At 55.4% G+C, this 18,535-nt stretch overlaps 10 protein-coding genes across 10 annotated transcripts; 5 read left to right on the top strand and 5 right to left on the bottom strand.

The window, feature by feature from the left end:
• Positions 1-256: 256 nt before the first annotated feature.
• LTR77_007187 (uncharacterized protein) lies at positions 257-1,875 on the top strand (the record flags this gene model as incomplete). The annotated part of the gene is made up of 2 exons (XM_064804424.1): positions 257-624; positions 813-1,875. The coding sequence occupies 2 exons, from the start codon at positions 257-259 to the stop codon at positions 1,873-1,875; spliced, it is 1,431 nt and encodes a 476-aa protein (XP_064657194.1).
• Positions 1,876-2,169: 294 nt separating this feature from the next.
• On the bottom strand, positions 2,170-4,776 carry LTR77_007186 (uncharacterized protein; the record flags this gene model as incomplete). Its single annotated transcript, XM_064804423.1, has 3 exons — positions 2,170-4,059; positions 4,130-4,607; positions 4,727-4,776. The coding sequence occupies 3 exons, from the start codon at positions 4,774-4,776 to the stop codon at positions 2,170-2,172; spliced, it is 2,418 nt and encodes an 805-aa protein (XP_064657193.1).
• A 1,131-nt stretch (positions 4,777-5,907) lies between these two features.
• Positions 5,908-6,766, bottom strand: LTR77_007185 (uncharacterized protein; the record flags this gene model as incomplete). Its single annotated transcript, XM_064804422.1, has 2 exons — positions 5,908-5,968; positions 6,033-6,766. 2 exons carry the CDS (start codon positions 6,764-6,766, stop codon positions 5,908-5,910), a joined length of 795 nt encoding a protein of 264 aa, XP_064657192.1.
• Positions 6,767-7,252: 486 nt separating this feature from the next.
• On the bottom strand, positions 7,253-8,515 carry PDR16 (Phosphatidylinositol transfer protein (PITP); the record flags this gene model as incomplete). The annotated part of the gene is made up of 1 exon (XM_064804421.1): positions 7,253-8,515. One exon carries the CDS (start codon positions 8,513-8,515, stop codon positions 7,253-7,255), a length of 1,263 nt encoding a protein of 420 aa, XP_064657191.1.
• Positions 8,516-8,784: 269 nt separating this feature from the next.
• Positions 8,785-10,847, top strand: POL12 (DNA-directed DNA polymerase alpha subunit pol12; the record flags this gene model as incomplete). Its single annotated transcript, XM_064804420.1, has 2 exons — positions 8,785-10,611; positions 10,671-10,847. The coding sequence occupies 2 exons, from the start codon at positions 8,785-8,787 to the stop codon at positions 10,845-10,847; spliced, it is 2,004 nt and encodes a 667-aa protein (XP_064657190.1).
• A 335-nt stretch (positions 10,848-11,182) lies between these two features.
• Positions 11,183-12,246, top strand: LTR77_007182 (uncharacterized protein; the record flags this gene model as incomplete). Its single annotated transcript, XM_064804419.1, has 3 exons — positions 11,183-11,370; positions 11,448-11,976; positions 12,055-12,246. 3 exons carry the CDS (start codon positions 11,183-11,185, stop codon positions 12,244-12,246), a joined length of 909 nt encoding a protein of 302 aa, XP_064657189.1.
• Positions 12,247-12,679: 433 nt separating this feature from the next.
• On the bottom strand, positions 12,680-14,689 carry LTR77_007181 (uncharacterized protein; the record flags this gene model as incomplete). The annotated part of the gene is made up of 1 exon (XM_064804418.1): positions 12,680-14,689. One exon carries the CDS (start codon positions 14,687-14,689, stop codon positions 12,680-12,682), a length of 2,010 nt encoding a protein of 669 aa, XP_064657188.1.
• A 379-nt stretch (positions 14,690-15,068) lies between these two features.
• LTR77_007180 (uncharacterized protein) lies at positions 15,069-15,793 on the bottom strand (the record flags this gene model as incomplete). The annotated part of the gene is made up of 2 exons (XM_064804417.1): positions 15,069-15,119; positions 15,146-15,793. 2 exons carry the CDS (start codon positions 15,791-15,793, stop codon positions 15,069-15,071), a joined length of 699 nt encoding a protein of 232 aa, XP_064657187.1.
• A 451-nt stretch (positions 15,794-16,244) lies between these two features.
• On the top strand, positions 16,245-17,265 carry LTR77_007179 (uncharacterized protein; the record flags this gene model as incomplete). Its single annotated transcript, XM_064804416.1, has 2 exons — positions 16,245-16,582; positions 16,761-17,265. 2 exons carry the CDS (start codon positions 16,245-16,247, stop codon positions 17,263-17,265), a joined length of 843 nt encoding a protein of 280 aa, XP_064657186.1.
• Positions 17,266-18,001: 736 nt separating this feature from the next.
• LTR77_007178 (uncharacterized protein) lies at positions 18,002-18,509 on the top strand (the record flags this gene model as incomplete). The annotated part of the gene is made up of 2 exons (XM_064804415.1): positions 18,002-18,113; positions 18,208-18,509. 2 exons carry the CDS (start codon positions 18,002-18,004, stop codon positions 18,507-18,509), a joined length of 414 nt encoding a protein of 137 aa, XP_064657185.1.
• Positions 18,510-18,535: the final 26 nt, after the last annotated feature.

The following is an 18,535-nucleotide window of genomic DNA, read 5'->3' as shown; positions in this document are numbered from 1 at the left end:
AGCACCCAGCCTAGGACGCTTTTGTAGTGAGTTCACGTAGGTACATTTCCACCCGTTGCCTCGCTGGCACTCTGAGTACTATTAACACACTTCGTAGTAGTCAACACGAGGTAGGTCTTCGGGATGTCTCATCTTGACTCATTGCATGGACAGGGGCAGCCGAACGTTTCACACATCTTGCACATGCTTTGGCAATGTATCACTGTCTTGCCCTTCTCGTTAGAACGCCTTGCCGCTGACTGAACATCCAGATAATATGGATATCATCAATGCTCCTGACTTCGAAGACCATGTTCAGGAGATTCTCGATCTCTTACATACCCCTGGCCTTGCGATCGCTATAATCCAGGATGGGAATATCGAATCGAAAGCGGTGGGCATGGCCTCACTCGAACCGCCAAAGCCGGTGACGCCAGACACGCTGTTTGATATTGCTTCGTCGTCCAAGTCATTGACTGCTGCTTGCGTTGCTTTGCTTGTGGAGGACAACGAGCGGTACCCGCAGGTGCAGTGGGACAGCAAAGTGTCAAGCCTGCTTCCGGACGACTTTGTTATGGCGGAGAAGAGGTATACGGATGATATAACTGTTGAGGATATCCTCTGTCACAGGACTGGACTACCAAGGTAGGATTGCCGTCGAAACCTTTACAATACATCGGTTGACGAGACCAGCCACGGAGATTCAATGATGGGTATTCGAGCAAAGCAGTCAGACACCGTCCAGTCGATCACAAGAAACCTGCGCAACCTGCAGCTCGCAAAACCCATCCGGACAGAATACATGTACTTAACATGATGTTCATCGTCGCCAGCCATCTCATCGAGAAGCTCACGGGTCAGACATTCGAAGACTTCCTACACCAGCACATCTTGAAGCCTTTAGGTATGACCTCGACACACCTCCAGCCGGACGCCGCCATCGCTGCCGGTCTCGAGGAACGGATGGCTATCCAGTACACCTGGGTGGACGAGCAGCTTAAAGCTGTACCGTGGATGCAGACGCCGGAACAACAAGGCTGCGGGTCAATCTTTACATCTGTGAATGACTATATCAAGTACGTCCAAGCGATGACAGACCGGCAACACCCTTTCACGAACGAGATCGTTACTGCTGTCACCACGCCTCGCATCATAGCGAATCCGGGCGAGGAGATCAACGAGCTTGGCCCGCGGTCTTCTCCCACGCTGTACGCATTGGGCTGGGAGAACATCTGGTACCGCGGCCACAAAGTCATCCAGCACAATGGCCTCATCACCGGCTCCGGAAGTCTGCACTTCTTCGTGCCCGACCTCAACTTCGGCGGCGTCGTGCTGGCGAACTCTGACACTGCGTCCTCGATCGGTACTGTACTTGTGAAGGAAATGCTCGACTTGCTCATTGGTATACCCGTCAGAGAACGTGATGAGCACGTTGCGCTCGAGCGCGGGAAGATTGAGAAAGAGAAGGAGCAACTCAGAGGCGACGCACTGAAGAAGAAGATATGGCCTACGTTTGACGGGACAACTGAGCCGCAGAAGATACCGTTAGCTTCGTATACTGGCGAATACTGGAATGCTGGCTATCATGGGTTGAGAGTGCAGATCAAGAACGAGGAGTTGTTTGTGGATGCCACGGACAGGTCAGACGGGTTCGTGCTTCAGTTTGAGCATGTCCGGGGGCAGACAATGTATGTTGCTCATTTGGCGACTCGCTGTGGGGATGTAGAGCTGGAGCCAGAGGAGCTGGAGGCTGAGTTTCGATTTGACAACGATCGGGTGGTGAAGATGGGTATCAATTTGGAATTCGTTCTGGAAGATAAGATATGGTTCGATAGAGTGATCCGGCCCAGCAGCCGTGAGTCGTCTCGAGCTGGAGAGGCTTTTACTTGGGTATAGACCTGCACCTTACAAAGCACCTTGAAGCGATGAAGTATGCAAGATTTGATCGAACCAGACGAATACAAATTGCGTATGCAATGCGCCCATCGAGACTTCGGTGCCGAATTCGAAGGGTTACACCGACAGTGTCGTGCTCCTACCCAGCCGTTGCGTTCGGTCATGGTGTACATCTCGTGCAGAAGCCACCTAGGTTGGTCCTATGCGAGTTATGTATCCCGCGCGTCGCTCGTGGCGGCTGTGGAACCACCAAACTGCGTACCCAAGCATGCGCTTATCAAGAGCATAGGCTTATCAGGGGTTGCTTCCCTCACGAGGTATAGGCTCCAAGAAGTTCCTAGCAATCGCATCCCTACGGAGATTTCTGAAGTCACCAGTACGCGCGGTATCATCTTTGCTGCGCACTGTATCCCAGAACGTGTCGAGTCGCACACAGCTGGCGTCGACGACTGCAGCGCCTAGCCCCGTCCGCCGGCGGGAAGCTTTCTCCTTTTCAATTGCCACATCGCGGTACTTGACAAGAGCTTCCAGTGCCTCGTCGTATGACTTGTTACGTCTGAGGAAATGCAGCAGTATCTGTTGATGCACCCATAGAGGCAACGGCACAACTGAGGAGCTTGGCTTGGGAGTTGGTTCTCCTCTAAGCTCTTGGATCCACAGTTTGATGTCCGCTCCCTGTCTTGCAGTGTTCCTTCTGTATGGACATGGCAGATTCCATGTGACAGGGTCGTCCCTCCAGACGCTGTTTGATAGTCCAAGCAGATTTGTTTGATGTCGAATCGTATGGTATGTAGCCTTGTTTTGTGCGAGGTCTTCAACAACAGTTGAGATGGAGACTGTGTCTTCCAGCCACGGTGAGAAGTCCAGCACAAACAGGCACAGGTCGTGGCGTTCCTGACGTTCATAAGCAATCTTTGACTCTTCTACCAGAGACGCAACCAGGATTGCTCCGTACGCTGTCGGGGCTGTGGCATCTTCTTCATTCCGGTATCTCGTCGCATGCAAGTCTTGTCCGTCGCGCCTGCACCATACGCAACAAGCCGGATCGTGAGCGGCCGAGAGGCACCTCTCTACTCGTCGAGACGTCCTTCCAAATGATCTGTTGCTCGTCCGTTGTTCCCACTCCGTGTCTAGTACCTTGCGCCTTTTAGGACTCAGCGAATTCCGGCTGGTCCGTTTCCAATTCGGGGCTGGGTTCGCCGCCCTCTGCAGGTAGAACTCAACGAAGTATCTTATCTCGGGCTCACGAAGATGTCGAAGGCCCAGTGATTCCACAACGTTTGAAGACTCCCCTCGTTTGGATGATGGCTCGGGAGCGAAAACAAAGAGCGTACTCGAGAGGGCTGAGATGAGTGCCTGCCACGCAGAGCCGGATCGAAGACAACTGACAGCATCTCGGATCAATTCACCGGAGCATGGGCGTGATCTGCTCCGTAACGAATCCATCAGAGGCATTCGGACCCTGAAGCGAGCATGCTTGCGAAGCATAGTAAACGCCGTTTCAGATATCGCCAAGTAGCTGACCTCTCGGATAATGTCCCACGATGTGTCGATGAAACATCGATATTCGAACATAGCATAGAACTCAGCTCCAGAACCCTCGTCGAATGGCTCCGGATTAACTCTCTCGTCAGTCCAGAGACGTTCCAAGTCATCCAAGTAAGCTCCCAGCACGACGAACACCTCGTCCCAGCCGCATATCTCGGCCAAAAGCTTTCTCGCGCAGGCACTTTCCTCTTTGTCAGATGCAGGCCCGTCACTCAAGGCCAGAAGGCTCTCGACGTTGCCTGCCGTCACGCGCAGGCCGGCAAGCTGGAAGATCGTGGTTGTCATTGGTCTCACAATACCCAATTCAGTATTGGGTGGGCTCACTGATGTAAGATCCTTGCGGATCGATGGCTGGATAGACTGGCTTGCTGTAGCATGAGCGGTCTCGTCCGGTGCGATAGTGCTGGGCACACGAGACAGCCAGTCACGAAGCGTTTTCTCCTTCGAAAGGATGTCACTGTCCGGGCCGAGAGAGATCTCGTCGAGGTCTCTCCCCGTGGCTAACGACCTTAACTGTGCGATAATTGAAGGTCGAAGGGTGTCTCTCGCCCAGTCAGCTATGAGATCCAAAAGCAGAAGAAGCTGGAGAGCGCCATCTTTGCTGGCAATGTCGCCACCCTGGAGATCGTGGATGTTCTGAAGTCAGTCAGCATTTGCAACATCCGTTGCTAGAACCATTACACTTTGCAACGATTGACTGACTCACATAATCACATTTCGAGTCAGCCTGTTGAGTGATGTAGCACCCGTATAATTTCCAGTCATTCCCTCTATAACCAAGGAACCAGACCAGTGCCTCCGGTCCTTCACTTTCTTTGATGTGGAACAAGCGGAGGTCTCTTTGCAGATTGAGAAGTGACCATATGGGGAATGAAGTCTGAGTTGAAATGTCCTTGAAACTGGTCGGAGCCACATCGGACTTGGCCTCCAACACCAGGAAAGGATAGAGCAGAGGACTTGATTGCCATTTGTACGGGGCACATCGTACGAGGCCCCGAATGTCACGAGCTTGGGTCCCAGGGTGGCCTCTGGGAGGTTGGTCGAGAAGGTGACGAATGTTTTTCGTTTCTCTTAAGCCGATCACACGATCCGGTCTTTGCTTTGGCAGCTCGCCCAGGGAGGCATCATGCACTATTGTCTCCTCAACGCGCTCCTCGAAGATTCTGCTTATGCCAATCTCGAATCTGTACTCCACTTAGCTGTTTGTCTCGGCGATTGAGCTGATTGACACACCTGTCTTGTGGACGAATGTCAGGCGGACAGTCACAGCTCGTCCGCTTAAGTCTACGCTCGTCCAGCTCACTCCATACCGGGCTTGATCCCGAGAAGCTCGACTCGATCTCTGATCTCCATAGCCGATGCTTGCAGTTTGGACTTCACATGGTCAGAACCGAGTATGGATGTAGTTGTGAGGAAGAGACGCACCATGCAACTTCGACCGAGAACCTATCCAGGATAATGTGCTCGATCCGCATACGCCATGCGCTCTCATTCGCAGTATTCTCCAGCAAACGGCCCGCTTGTTGTGCGAGCCATGCTGCGCGAGCCTTGTTCTGGCGTCTCCAAGGTCTGTGGTCCGCCGAATCATCGATCCCACTGTTGTATGTTTGGAAACATGTCTGCCCCAGCTCCTGTACATGTTGAAAGACGGAGGCATGCGCGGCTGGCCAATCACTGCTCTGGGGTCTCTGGATGATTCGATACTGGTGGGCAAGTTGCCCCTGACTTCGCAGGTCCTCGCTATTCGGCATGATGAGCACCCACGTGCAGTGACGCTACGAAGGCGGTTGTCTGAGTCCAAGTCATACGAATTACTATAACAGCAAGGCCGTGAGAATCAGGAGAGACGTTACAGTTGATCATGGCCAAGCGAGCGGCACAGCACCCCTGCATGCGTATGCATACCCTTGAAGGTGGCTGTACAGAATTTGCGCAAAAGGCGAATCGAGAATCATCCGCCCAAACAGCAGCGCTTCGAATTGATGAAAGGATCTTGATATCTCCGAAGGTGCCGCTCCACAACGAGACTTTGGAACGGGCGCACATCGAACTTTTACTGAAATCGGAGCCTGGCTATATCTCCATTGTTAGCGTACAGAACTGCAACGACTGAAAAGCTAACTGGCGCCCGTTGTAGTTGGAGGCTTTCCAGATCATAACCGCAGCGGGCGAGCACACTAGTACACTTATGCCAGTGTACAGCGAATCCGCGAAGCGCGTTTTTGCGGGCGCTGCAAGTGAGACTGCTTCATATCCCTTTCTCTGAACCACACACAGGCGCCTGCGCATGGTTTGTGGTTAGATGCAGCCCTGGGATGGCAGGGAGGCGGCATATCCTGAAACCAAATCATGTCATAAAATGGAGTAGGGCTTGATAAACTCGCCAACTGAAGGTTTCTTCTGACTTGCCAAGTGAAGTGGAAGCTAAATTGACCCATTGTAACTCCCAGAATATCCCGCCATTGCATCGCAAATAGTAGTACATCATGGATACTCGTCCTGCCCCGTCAAAGCATAACCTTCATCGCTGTCCACATACGGCGGTCTGTACCAACCAAATCGTCAGCACTCTCCCAATTCCTCAACACGAGAAAAACGAACGAACCTACTTGAACCAATTCCTCAACCCAACAATCGCCGCACTCCCCACCGCAAACCCCCCTAACATCCCGCTCCAACTCTTATCCTGACTATACGCCGCCTGTCCCACACTCAAACCCACGAGATCATACACCAAACACCCTCCAAAGATCCAATCGCTCACCGCGCTCAGCCCGGCAAAAGCCAGCCCCGTCCCGACCTTGACAGCGGTACTAGGCATGTCGTCCTTGAAGTACGCCACAGAGGTATTATGCAGCAAATCCAGCACGCCGATGCCAGCGAACGTCTTGCTAACGACGTGCGTGAGGATCGAGGACCAGGACTTCGTGTTCATGGGCTCGAGTTGCGTGAAGACGTAGTACAGCTGCGCCGTCGTGTTGAGGATGACGAAGAGGTTGGAGATTTTGAGCTGCTCGGAGTTCCAGAAGAACATCCAAGTCCCGATGCACACGTTGCCGAGCGCGTAGTAGGGGACGAACTTCACAATCTGATCCAGCTCCTTCTTCTCCGCCGGCGACTTGGAGTCGAGTTTCCAGAGGCGGTAGAGCCAGGCGAGTTGGAAGAGCTGCTGGGGGAAGAAGAAGCCTGCGATGAAGTATGGTTGGGGGGAGAAGAAGGAGAGGTTGCGGTCGTGGATCTCTTTCATGGTCGGGGAGGAGAAGATGCCGTATTGTTGGGCGGCGAAGTCGTAGGCGAAGGAGGCGGGCGCGAGCCAGCGGGCGGTGGAGAGGGAGACGCCCATGGTTGCTGCCGTGGTGGTGGTGGTGATGGTGGTGGAGGTAGGGTGTTTTAGACTGCTGGCGCGACTCTTCCCTCGACAGAATGTTGACCTGATTGTGTTGACGGTATAGAAGAGACAAAATCACTTACCTCTGGCGCAAGAGAGCATCGTCTTATGCATGTACCTAGCTCTACAACGCGTTCCGTGTCCGTCTCAAAAGTGGTGAGGTCATGTCTACGAGGTCGATTGAGGATCGATTTCGGAGCTTTCGGGGCCCGGAGCAACTTCACGCCCCATTCGATACAGACTGGAATCAATGCTCTGACAACGTCTACCCACTACTCAGGCAGTAAAGCCGGGTCTGATATGTATAGAGAAGCCACTGCCGCTGTCATGTCGGGTATCTATCAGGTACAAGGACGTACTGTCGATCTATAAACGCCGCCCCAATGCCCGCTGTCAATCAACCCTACTCTCCATTCAGGTCCTTCCAACACCACCCAACTCTCATCGCACACTCATACCTTGCACACCCTCCGTGACCCCATCAACCTGACTACTCGCGCCACTCACCTGCCCGGTCCCTCCAACCGCCTCCAACTCCTGCTGCAAACTCATCCTCTCCCCACCCTTCAAATACTCCTCATACTCCCCAATCCTCTTCCCACCCTTCACCCACCTCTCCCGCATCCTCTCCCTCCGTCCCTCCGTCAACTTCTGCAACGCCGGCCAGTACGTCTTATGATCATACTCAAAATCCAGATCGCCATACGCATCCTTCAACAACTGCGCGGGCGGGACGTGCTCCCGCGCTTTCGGGTCAAAGTTCATCTTATCCCGCGTCACGGGGTCGATGAAGGGGCTGATGAGTTTGAAGAACGTCTTGACGTACCACGGCAGCTCGTTGATGAGAGCCTTGCCGAGGCGTTCCGGGTTGTGGCCTTGCAGGATGTTGAGCACGGCGCGGGCTTGGCCGACAGTGGGGATTTTGCCGCTGGCCGCGCCCTTGAAGCTGATGATGAGGCAGGCGTTTTCCTGACCCGGGGGCATCATGTCGATTGTGCGGTCGAGCATGAAGCAGAGGTGGTGGATCTGGCGGTCGCTCATTTCGGTGTTTTGTTTGCCCGGGTTGAGGTAGAGGCAGGGGCGGGCTTGGTTGTCATAGCCGACGATGACTTGCTTGCCCGTCTCGTTCTCGGGTGAGATGTAGTCGAATGTGAAGGTGTCGGCACCGTACTCACGACGCCAACTAAGCGTGCTCTGTAGACGTTTGAGGGCATTGGCAGTGTTCCACTTAGTGGCGCGGAGGTAGCGGAGGAGGCATTCTCGGCTCAACCACATACGCTCATCGTCTGTTAGAGGTGCTGAGGCGGCGTCCTTGGCCGTTGAAGCGGGGAGAGTTGTCCATGTCGAGACTTTGGCGAGGACCTGTGCATATTTCGACTCTTGCTCGCCGCTCAACTTCGCTTGGGGCGGTGCCTGAGTTGTAGGCTTCGGTATGGGTGTTTTGATGGGACCACTTGTTGGGATGGGGAAGTCTTGTTCCTCGGTGTCGGGTATGATATGCCCAACTGTCCTTGCACTGCTCGCCGGCGTCTCTCGTGGATCGTGGAACTCTACACTGGACTCTGCAGCAGAATGGAAGGACTCCGGTCGTGATGTCGCAGCGGCGGGATCGCCGGTGAGTAGCTGAGCCTTCTCGTCAAGGAGGTTGCCATTGGCGTTGGTCGGTGCTGGGACAGCGTTGGGGACTGTCGTTGCGTCGGCCATGGTGGTGATTGTTGAGCGAACGTAGGTGTAGGAAGAGATCGTGTATTTGAGGGCGGGCTTAGTCGACGTTCTTACTGTACAGGCGGCCGTAAGGTTTCAGTAGGCCTGAGTTTAGGGCTAAAGTTGGATGCCACACCCTCGGGTTCGCGGCGAGCGGGCGCCTTCTCCGGCTAAACGCCAATCCCACTCTACGCGTCGCCCGACTCCAGCACGCGTCTTGACCTACATCAAGCCAGTGTATAGACAACACTTCTACCACAACAACAAACATGGCTGACACGGATGAGATCAACGAGCTCTTCGCTCCCCCAGGAGCCTCACTACCGAAAGATGTCGTCGACGAGCTCCATACAATCATGCGCCTGTACACGCTCTCGCGGCAGGAGCTCTTCTTCAAATGGGAATCCTACGTGATCAAGATGGGCATGGAGAACACCAAGATTGAATGCAAGACTGTCAGAGACTTCAAGAAGGATCTCCAAGATGTATTGGAGCGGGAATCACGCTCGAAAGGCCTCTATCAGGCTCAAAGCTCGAAGAAAGCCGCGCCGACACCCCGGAACACTGCTGGTGGTCGAGGGGATGTGTTTGGGATGCTGGACGGGATGGCGTCTGCTACGCCTGGCGCGAAGATGTCGAAGCGGAAGGCGAATGATTTCGCCACGCCTGCTGCGAAGGCGGTCAAGAATGGGATCAACAGTTCGCCGTCGGACTTCAAGACCCCTGCAGTTACGAAGGAAGGCCAGGGTGTAGCTTTCGAAGACCGACAGAATGCTGGACAGATTATCGAATCGCTCAATGGAGACCTCCCGGCTGCCACGGCACCTGAGCAACTTCCCAGCGAGGCCCGTGTCAAGCTGAAGGCCAACACCGAGCTGCCCAAGTTCGCGTACAAGGGCATGGCGATGAAGCAGTCAGAGTCGTCGGAAGTTCTCGACGACCGGATCGATAGCTTTACGGATCTGATTCAAGCACACCATCAGCTGCCAGACGGTGCATTTGGGAACCCAGCTGCTCAGTCGACTGCAGAGATCGTGGCCGTGGGTCGAATCGCTTGCGATATTCCCAATGGCAGACTCAACGCAGCTAGCATAGTCCTCGAGACCAGCAGACGGCTGGGCGCCGGCATGCGTGTGCCGCTGCGGTTCGACAATGGTGTAGGCTACGACTTCTTTCCCGGCAAAATCGCAGCTCTGCGTGGGACCAACGTGAGCGGAGAATACTTCTCCGTTTCTGAGATCCTCGAGATGCCACCACTACCAGTCTCGGCATCCACCCCGGAAGAATTCGAAACCCACAACGCCCGCTTGACGAACACGGACGACGAAGCCCGCCCCATCCACATGCTCCTCGCCAGCGGGCCCTACACCACCGAAACCGACCTCTCCTTCGCCCCCCTCCACACCCTTCTCGAACGCGCCACCGACGAAAAGCCCGACGTCCTCATCCTCACCGGCCCCTTCCTCGACCTCGAACACCCCCTCGTAGCCACCGGCGACTTCGAGTCATCCCTCCCATCGACGGCCAAAATCGCCCCAGATCGCGCAACTCTCAACGACGTCTTCCGCATCCTCATCTCCCAGCCTCTGCAATCCCTCGTCCAAGCAGTGCCAACCATCACAATCATCCTCGTCCCCTCCGTCCGCGACGCCATCTCCAAGCACGTCTCATGGCCTCAAGACCGCTTCGCCAAAGCGCCCCTCGGTCTGCCGAAGCAAGTCCAAGTCGTCACCAACCCCATCACACTTTCCATCAACGAGATGGTCGTCGGCATCAGCACGCAGGACGTCCTGTCCGAGCTGAGGCGGGAGAATGTGCATCAAGCGTCTAAGAGCACGGCGTTTAACGACGATTTCCTGGCAAGGTTAGCGGGGAATGTTATCGAGCAGCGGCATTTCTTCCCTGTGTTCCCGCCGCAGGCGAGGGAGAATCTGCCGAAGCCGAGGAGGTTGGAGGGCGAGGAGCCGCCGGTGGGTGGGGAGGAGAGGTTTGCGGTGGGGGCTTGTTTGGATTTGGGGTATATGAAGTTGGGAGAGTGGTTGAATGTGCGGCCGGATGTGTTGGTGTTGCCTAGTGTGTTGAATCCATTTGCGAAGGTGAGTTGTGTGGTGCTCCAGAGACATCTTTGTTGATTGCTGACTCGTTGTGTTTCTAGGTTGTCAATTCGGTTTTGTGCATCAACCCTGGGACGCTGAGCAAGAAGCGAGGCGCCGGGACGTTCACGTCGATGAGTGTTACGCCGAAGAGCTTGACAGAGGAGGAGACGGAAGCAGGAGAGGCGGTAGCTCATTGCATCTTTGAGCGCGCGAGGGTGGATGTTGTTCGGATATGAAAGAGTGCATTGGATAGTCAGATAAACCGCATACTTCGTAAAGGACTTACCGTTTCAAGGCTCAATGGCTTACCCGCCTGTCTACGATGGACGATAGAGAAGTAGTTGAGAGGCTCATCAACACCGAATAGACGTACTATTCGTACTCATACAGGCATTCAGTCACTGAGGGATGCATGTACAAGTAGCAGTCTGTCAGCGTGACATCAAGCTTTTCTCCTCCGAAATAAAATGTCCGAGCTCGACCCCAGCCATCACTTCCGTTCCTGAGCGAGACCTTCAAAGCTCCCCAAACTTCACCACACTCCTACATCAATCCATTGACCACTGACACAATGGCTCTCGCACGCGCACGAGCGCTCAGAACATTACAATCCACGCTGAAGCCCTCGTCATCTCGTTCTTTCGCTACACGACCAGCTGTCCCCCGAGCCTCCGTACAATCCCGAACGAAGCAGGTGGTGCAGCGTCGTTATGCGAGTGGAGGCGGCGCGCATGGGGAAGAAAGCAGTGATGTGCCTTGGTATGTCCTTTACAAATTAAGAGCGTCGTGTGAATGGGAGGCAGGATTGCAAATGGTATTGACTGACAGCACGACAGGGCCATTGGAGCAGTGGTGGTAACTGTCCCGGCTTGCTGGTACCTATGGCCGGAGAGCGGACACGCTGATCACCACGGCGCTCACGGCGGGGAGCACGAGGAGCACGCAGAAGAGGGTGGTGAGGAAGAGGAGGGTAAGCAGGAGGAGGGAGGTGAGGAGCAGCAGGACGGCGGAGAAGAGAAGCAAGAAGATGCCGGCGAAGAGAAGTCGGAGGGCGGTGAGGAGAAGCAAGACTCTTCGGAAAGCAAAGGCGACTCCTCAGACAGCAAGGAAGACGCCGACGGCCCTAAAGTAGCCGAGAACCCCGACGCCAAATCCCCTGCCGGCGGCGAGCAGAGCGCAGACACCCCGCCTACCGAGGAGCAAGAGACCAGCCCAGGCGGCGGCGGCGGCAAGGAGGACGAAACCGTCGTCGAGCGCAAGTCCAACGAGCGCAAGATCAAGAAGAAGCCCGACTCGGGCCAAGAAATCGGCAAGACGGAGCAGTCATTCAAGGAGAACCCGCAGGGCGGGCCTTCGATGGAGAACGTGAGTCCTCTCCTTCTTATTAACCCAGAAGCCCACGCGCGTGCGAGACCAATACATGCTAACGAGACGTCCTTCCAGCCCGCCACGGCCAAAGAGCCCGAAAAGGGCAAGTCAGGAGAAATCACCGGCAAGCAGTTCGGCCTCTCCACCGGACCTACGAAGCATTCGCTGCCGATCGACTCGGACGCGAGTAAGTCGAAGAAGGGCGAGGGCACACCAGAAACGGCGAAGGCGCAGGGGACTGTGGACCCTAACCGGCCTGCGAGGTAAAGAAAAGGGAGGCAGAAGTAGCTCAGCTCGACTTCGAGAAGAAATCAAGGTGGACCTAGTAGCGCTGCAAACCCGAGGCCATGCTGGAACGCCCACAGGGTGGCGGTAGACTTGGAGGCGGTGAGGTCGGTTGTACATATGTATCTTTACAAAAAGCACATGCAAGATTAAGATATACAGGATCATCCCTGCGTGGTTGAAGCTTTCATTCGTCATTCACTGGGCTATCGTACCAAAGGCCCTGGCCCTGATGAGCTGCCTCGTTCTCGCTCACAGCAAGCGGCCATCCCAAACCGGAGATTCGTCCCAGTCACATGATAACATCTTGAGAAGATGCTCGTTTCCCCATCACCAACGCCTCGCTGAACAGCAATAACACTCCCCTTCTCCCGCTTCCTTTTCCCTCTCCCTTCTCCCGGACCACGTTCGACCCTCACACCAACTCCCCCCACTCAGGCACCACAACAAACTTCCCCTTCACCTGCCCCATACTCACCGCCTCCCCCGTTCCCAACGCCTCGCCATCCTCTCCCATCTTCCCCTCGGGCAAACTAACACAGAGCACATCCTGCAGGAACCCCGCCTCCGTGCCCATGTTCAACGTCATAGCCGTGCCACCCCAATCCAGCGTCACGCGGCCGGAAGCATGGACGTGCAGTTTTCCGACCGCGCCGGAAGGTAAGGGGGCTTTCGGAGGGGGTGAGGCGTTGTCTTCGACTTTGATCGGTTTGTCTGCCGTGTTCGCCGCTGGTGGTGGGGCGGGGTCGACGTGCATCGCGTCTTCGGTGCCGTTCTCAGCGGCTTCAGGGTCCGGCTTGATAGGCACCGGTACCAGGTCAGGGAGGATGGGCGGGAACTGGAAGAGGTAGACTTTCTCTGCGCGCTTGTCTTGACGGTCGGAGTCGGTCATCGTGGCGTCGCCGTTCGCGTCGTTGGTGGGTGTTGGGTCGCCGAGCTCTGAGCGCAGGAGGCGGAGGTCGTTTTGGTGGCGGGCGTGTTCTTCTCTCTCCTCGCGGGTCACGTATTCGGTTCCTGGTGGACCAGGGGAGGGTGTGCGGCCGAGAGCTTTGATGCGCTCCTTGCCTTTGCGACGCAGTTCAGGGCTAGAAGGAGGGTCGTCGTGTTGTTGTGTTGTGGTGGCTTCCGGGTCGGGCTTGATCTGTGGCTTAGCTCTGACGTCGTCTTCCGAGTCGGAGTACACGGCTTGGAAGACGTGCTTTTCGCTGGTGACCTCAAAGTCCTGCGAGGCCTTCTGCTTGCCTTTGCCCTTTTCAGTCACATCCACGTTGGCCGGAACATCGTTCGACTCCACAGCGACCGCTCCGTCTTGGTTCGTGGCACCCTCGGCGTTGATACCCAGCGCGCGGTCCTTGTGCTGCACTCGCATCATCCGCACCGGAGCGTAGAAGTCGCGAGGGCCTTCATTCTGCGTGAGGTCAATGATGCCGAAGTCCTCGACATTCATACGGTCCTCTCCTTCGTCATCGTCGCTTGAAACATAGCCTCCATCGATAATGTTCATGCGTGTGTCTCCATCCCGATCCACTCCACTCCTCCCGCCTGTGCTTGGTCCAGACTCAGCCTTCACCCTCTTCCCGTCGCTCGTCTTGACAGGAGCCGCGGTATGTGACCAAGCCCTGCGCCCACTCGGTCTCTCCGATCTAGGCGCCGCACCCGGCGTGAATCCCCACGCACCGCTTGACGGCGGCTGTCTCCTGACATGCCTCGAGTCCTTGTGGATCTGCCCAGCTGAGAACGGTCCACTGGGCACAGCTTCTTGCGCCTCTTGCTCCCGCTCACGTTCGTTCTGTCCCATGTACCCACCTCTGCCCCGCCCACGTCGACGTCCATGTTCTCCTCTGCCTTTCCTGAAGCCTTCCCTAGCCCCACTGCCCTGAGCTTGGGCACTAGCTGCGGCAGAGGCACGTAAAGCTTTGCGCTTCTCCTCGTCTGCTTTCAGAAGTTCTTCACGCTGCTTTGCGGAGCGTCGGCCGGCGAATCTTGGTGCGGGGCCTGTCTTCCGAGTGCTTGTCGTTGGCGTAGGGAGTTGAGCTGGAGATTGGACTGGTGTCGGCTCATTTACCGTGATTGAGTCGTTTGGTGCTGTGGAGATCTGGCTCTCGTCAGCAGTAGGCTGTGCTGGTGGTTGCGGTTGAGCGAGAGGATCCGAAGGAAGATCTGAGTTTGCCAGTGAAGCATTTAATTGTTCGACATCCGGTTTGACGTCAACGTCGCTGGAGGGTACTGCTGGCTCTAGTGGTCCCTGATCATCTGCTGCTTCTCCTACTGCATCGTCGGCTGCTTCAGTCGCAGACTCTTGTGCCGACTCTTCTTCTTCCGCGGGGACTCTGTCGCCCTTCCTCCTGAGTCTCCCTGGGTTCTCCTTGCCTTGTCCGCGTCCTCGACCACCCCCTTGCCGTGGTTTTTGTTTTGTTCGCGCCATGGTCTTCAATGCTCTAGTATTGGTCAATGTCAAGTCACAAGCTCGAGTGAAGCTCGAACTTTTTGAGTGATGTGACGTCGCACTGCTGAGTCATCAAGGGCCGATCCATTCTCCGAATATTACTTTGGACGATCACATGCTCGATGGAAGTCAAATGTATGAGACTCGAAAAGCTCATGAAACATGCTTGCGAGATATCGCTTACTAGGTTCGCCAGAACGCCATCGCTAATCAGCATAATCGCCCCACTCCCAGAAGACACCCCCATTAAGCAGTCCCCCTCCAAGCATCCCTCCACGCGACCAGGCTCGGTACCAACGCTCCCAATGCCTGCCAAAACTCCGCTGAAGAACTGTCCGCCTCATCTGCGTAGCTCCGACTAAGGGCCATAGGCATCCAGCCCGCAGTAGCCCACATCTTCCTCTTCCACCTGCTTCTTAACTCCTCACTTCTTACCCCAACCTCATCATCCCTCTTTTCTGCCCCCAGCTCCTCCCTCCAACCCATTTGCCACACACGCGCCAGCTTCAGCATCTCCAGCACCACCTGCGCTGTCCAGAGGCGGTCTGAGACTACCATCCATTTCGCCGCTTTCCGCTTACCGGGCAGTATTCCTTTCAGCGCAAGATAGACTACGTTCTCCATTGCCTGGGCACATGCTGCCATCCCCACTTCTACCCAGAGCAGCACCTTTATCGCTGGATCACGATGAGGCTTCTCCCAGATATCGTGTGCCCAGCGGTAGACGTGGAACAGCCCGAGTAGACGTAGGAACATCCATGATTCCCCGCTGGTCCGCGCGAGGACCCGTAGTGCTACGCACGTGCGCGAGAGCTTGGGAGCTGGAAGGGCGGCGGAGAATGCGGCACGGGCTTCGAGGAAGGTAGGTTGACGAGCAGCCTGCTTCGCGAGTCTTTTGTGGCGATCCAGTAGGAACTGGTAGATAGAGACGTGGGCGATGGTAGAGGTGAAGAAGATGGTGCTGAGGGTACTCTCGATGCCGGAAGAGGTGGAGAGTAGGCGGGAGGTGTGAAGAAGGAGGGCGTCGATGCGCGCGAGGAGGAGGGAGAGGCGGATGTTAGAGGAGGATCGTGAGACCGACATGATAGAGTGGCCTGTGTATCAGTTGAAGTAGCAGTCTCCAAGGTTGAGAGTGTGAGCAGAGTATACTCGAGAGCCTTCGGGTAGGCGATCGTGCCACGGAGAAGAGGTTACAAGGTAGTGGTGCTCCATGACAGCAGCAAAAGCACTACGTAACAGCAGGCTCGATCGTAACACTCGTATCACCGAGAAGGCAAACTGAACTGGCACTTCAATCGGTGTGTGGGTGGGCGCACATGTTGATGGACGATGGTGTCGTTGCCATTTCGGGAGTTGGCACGTGCGCGCTGACCACATCCGTTGCATGTGATTGTATCGAGCTTCAAAGTGAACAAGTGGCCATTCCAGCACCACGGACACTTATACGAAGCCGCCGCTCCCGAAACTACCTGGGACATAAGGCCAATACTCGGGAATGCCTCTCCGATAATAACACACCCAAACGCCTACCAGAATGTCTGGAAAGACCACCACCAAGCGCATCCTCCGAGAGGCCGCCGAGTTAGCCAACTCACCATCTCCCGACTACCACGCCGCTCCTCTTGAGTCCGACCTGTTCGAATGGCATTTCACGCTCCGAGGACCGCCCTCGCCTTCGCCGTTTGAAGGCGGGATATACCATGGTCGAATAGTGCTTCCGCCAGCATACCCTTTGAAGCCACCTTCGTTCCGTTTCCTCACCCCTACAGGCAGGTTCGAGAGTAATCGAGAGATCTGCCTCAGCATCTCGGGGCATCATGAGGAGACGTGGCAGCCTGCGTGGGGGATCCGAACTGCTTTGGTTGCGATCCGGTGAGTATATTTAGGTGTAACATGTCACTGCTCTGTCTTAGACCTGAAGGAGCCCAAGGGTTTACTAGCTGGGATGACCTTTGTGTGAGCCTTCCTATCGCTCTAGGACAGAGTAGCCAGTGCTGCACGAACTCTCCCTTACGCAATATAACATGCTGATGTGTATTACCTGAAATAGGTCGTTCATGGACACGGATGCAAAGGGCCAGCTAGGAGGTATGGACGCAAGCGAGGAAGTGAGGAGGAAGTTGGCAGGACAGAGTCGGGGATGGAAGTGTGGCGCATGTGGGGGAAGGTCTAACGAGGAGATCATGAGAGATTTGGAGGAGAGGGTCGAGAAGGAGGGTGCGGAGGCTGGGAAGAAGGAAGAGGAGGTGCCGGAAGGGTTGAGATTGGCCTATCGGGAGGAGCTGAAAGGAGAAGTTCAACCTCGAAAGGAGGGTGAGCAGTCGGTGGCGGCAGCAACGTCTGGTAATGTCTCTAGTGCCGATGCGACGACTTCTGCGGTGGCAGTACCGGCGGCTCAGCAACAACCAGCTCCGACAGCGACGGTGCTCCCAGCGCAACGACTTCAGCAACGCGCTCCTCCTGGACATGATGAGGGCGTTCCGCCGTGGATTGACAAAGCGATATACGGCATCATCGGCGCATTGCTCTATTTGCTTTGGAAGAAGTTTGCGTGAGCGATAAGCCGTACTACCGATATCAGCACTCATCAGTACGCACTACATCGCGACGGCGCAATACCGCACGATGCCCTTTTGCCACGCCGCAGAGTCAGAGAAGAAGGTGGACGAAGGAAGTATCGGTCCTGGCCGAAAGAGATTACAGCACACGCTGTTTGAGCTCTGACTGCCACGGTACTGGGTGACGGCGGATTGGCATACAGTGCCATAATCCCGACCAGCTATCGAGCATGCCACTGCCTCCGAAAGAATGGCAGGCAGAGATCTTGTCTACCATTGCAGGCAATGTGGTCAGAAGCCCATCCTTGGCGCGCTTGCGTTGGGCGGGCTGCCTTTTCGCCTTGCCGACCTCACCTTTCACGTCGGCTGAAGAACTCAGGTTCCTGCACAAACATTACAACGACTACTCACGATTTATGATTAACAAATTCCAATGGTCCGTTTCCCGAATCGCTGCCACCCTTGCTCCTTGCGATTCAGAACGCCCGAGGCTGCTCCCCGAGGTTTCTCTGTCCGGGGCTTCTCTCTGCGGGGTGTTGATCTGTCTATCAGACGCGCACACGCTTGCCACGAGACAGTGGATAAATGTTTGGAGAAAGCGGAGTCTTATTCCCGCGTACCTGACACAGATAAGTAGGTACTTAAGTACCTTGAGGCTTCATTACAGAATACGTCAAATTGTTTCTCACCTTTCATACACTTCCCTTCTCACATCAGCTGCCCGAGTACCAATATGCGGACAGAAACACAAGGCAAGAAGACAAAATATGTCATTCCTCGGCCACGGAATCTTTACAACTTCGGCGTTGCCTTGTTCGTTGCAGTGGGATCTCTATGCTATGGCTGTACGTTACACTCAATGGCATCTTCGTGAGGCGATGCCCAAATATCATGCTATACTACAACGTAGCCCTGACAACTGATACCGGTAACTTGTAGATGCATCCTCAATCTCCGCCGCCCTGATCGGACAACAATCATGGTACGACTACATGGGTCTCGAGTCGGGAACAGCTTACACCAACGCCATTCTCGGCGCCATCAACGGCGTCTACGCTGCTGGCGGTGCTTTCGGTTGTGTCTTCAACATGTGGTCGTCAGAGTATTTCGGTCGCAAACGCAGTATCCAGATCGGATGCATCATCTCAATCGTCGGAGGGACGATCATGACTGCAAGTGTGGATGTCGGCATGTACGTCGATCAAAGCCATCAACACGACCGCATGAGATGGCAAAGATGACTGACAGCGTGACTAGGTTCATTGCA

The sequence above is a fragment of the Saxophila tyrrhenica genome (assembly GCF_035928015.1).
Source record: "Saxophila tyrrhenica strain CCFEE 5935 chromosome Unknown scaffold_11, whole genome shotgun sequence".
In the NCBI taxonomy this organism is placed as follows: Eukaryota; Fungi; Ascomycota; class Dothideomycetes; order Mycosphaerellales; family Extremaceae; genus Saxophila; species Saxophila tyrrhenica.
Note: the sequence above shows the minus strand (reverse complement) of the source record. Positions and strands in the feature narration are given on the sequence as shown.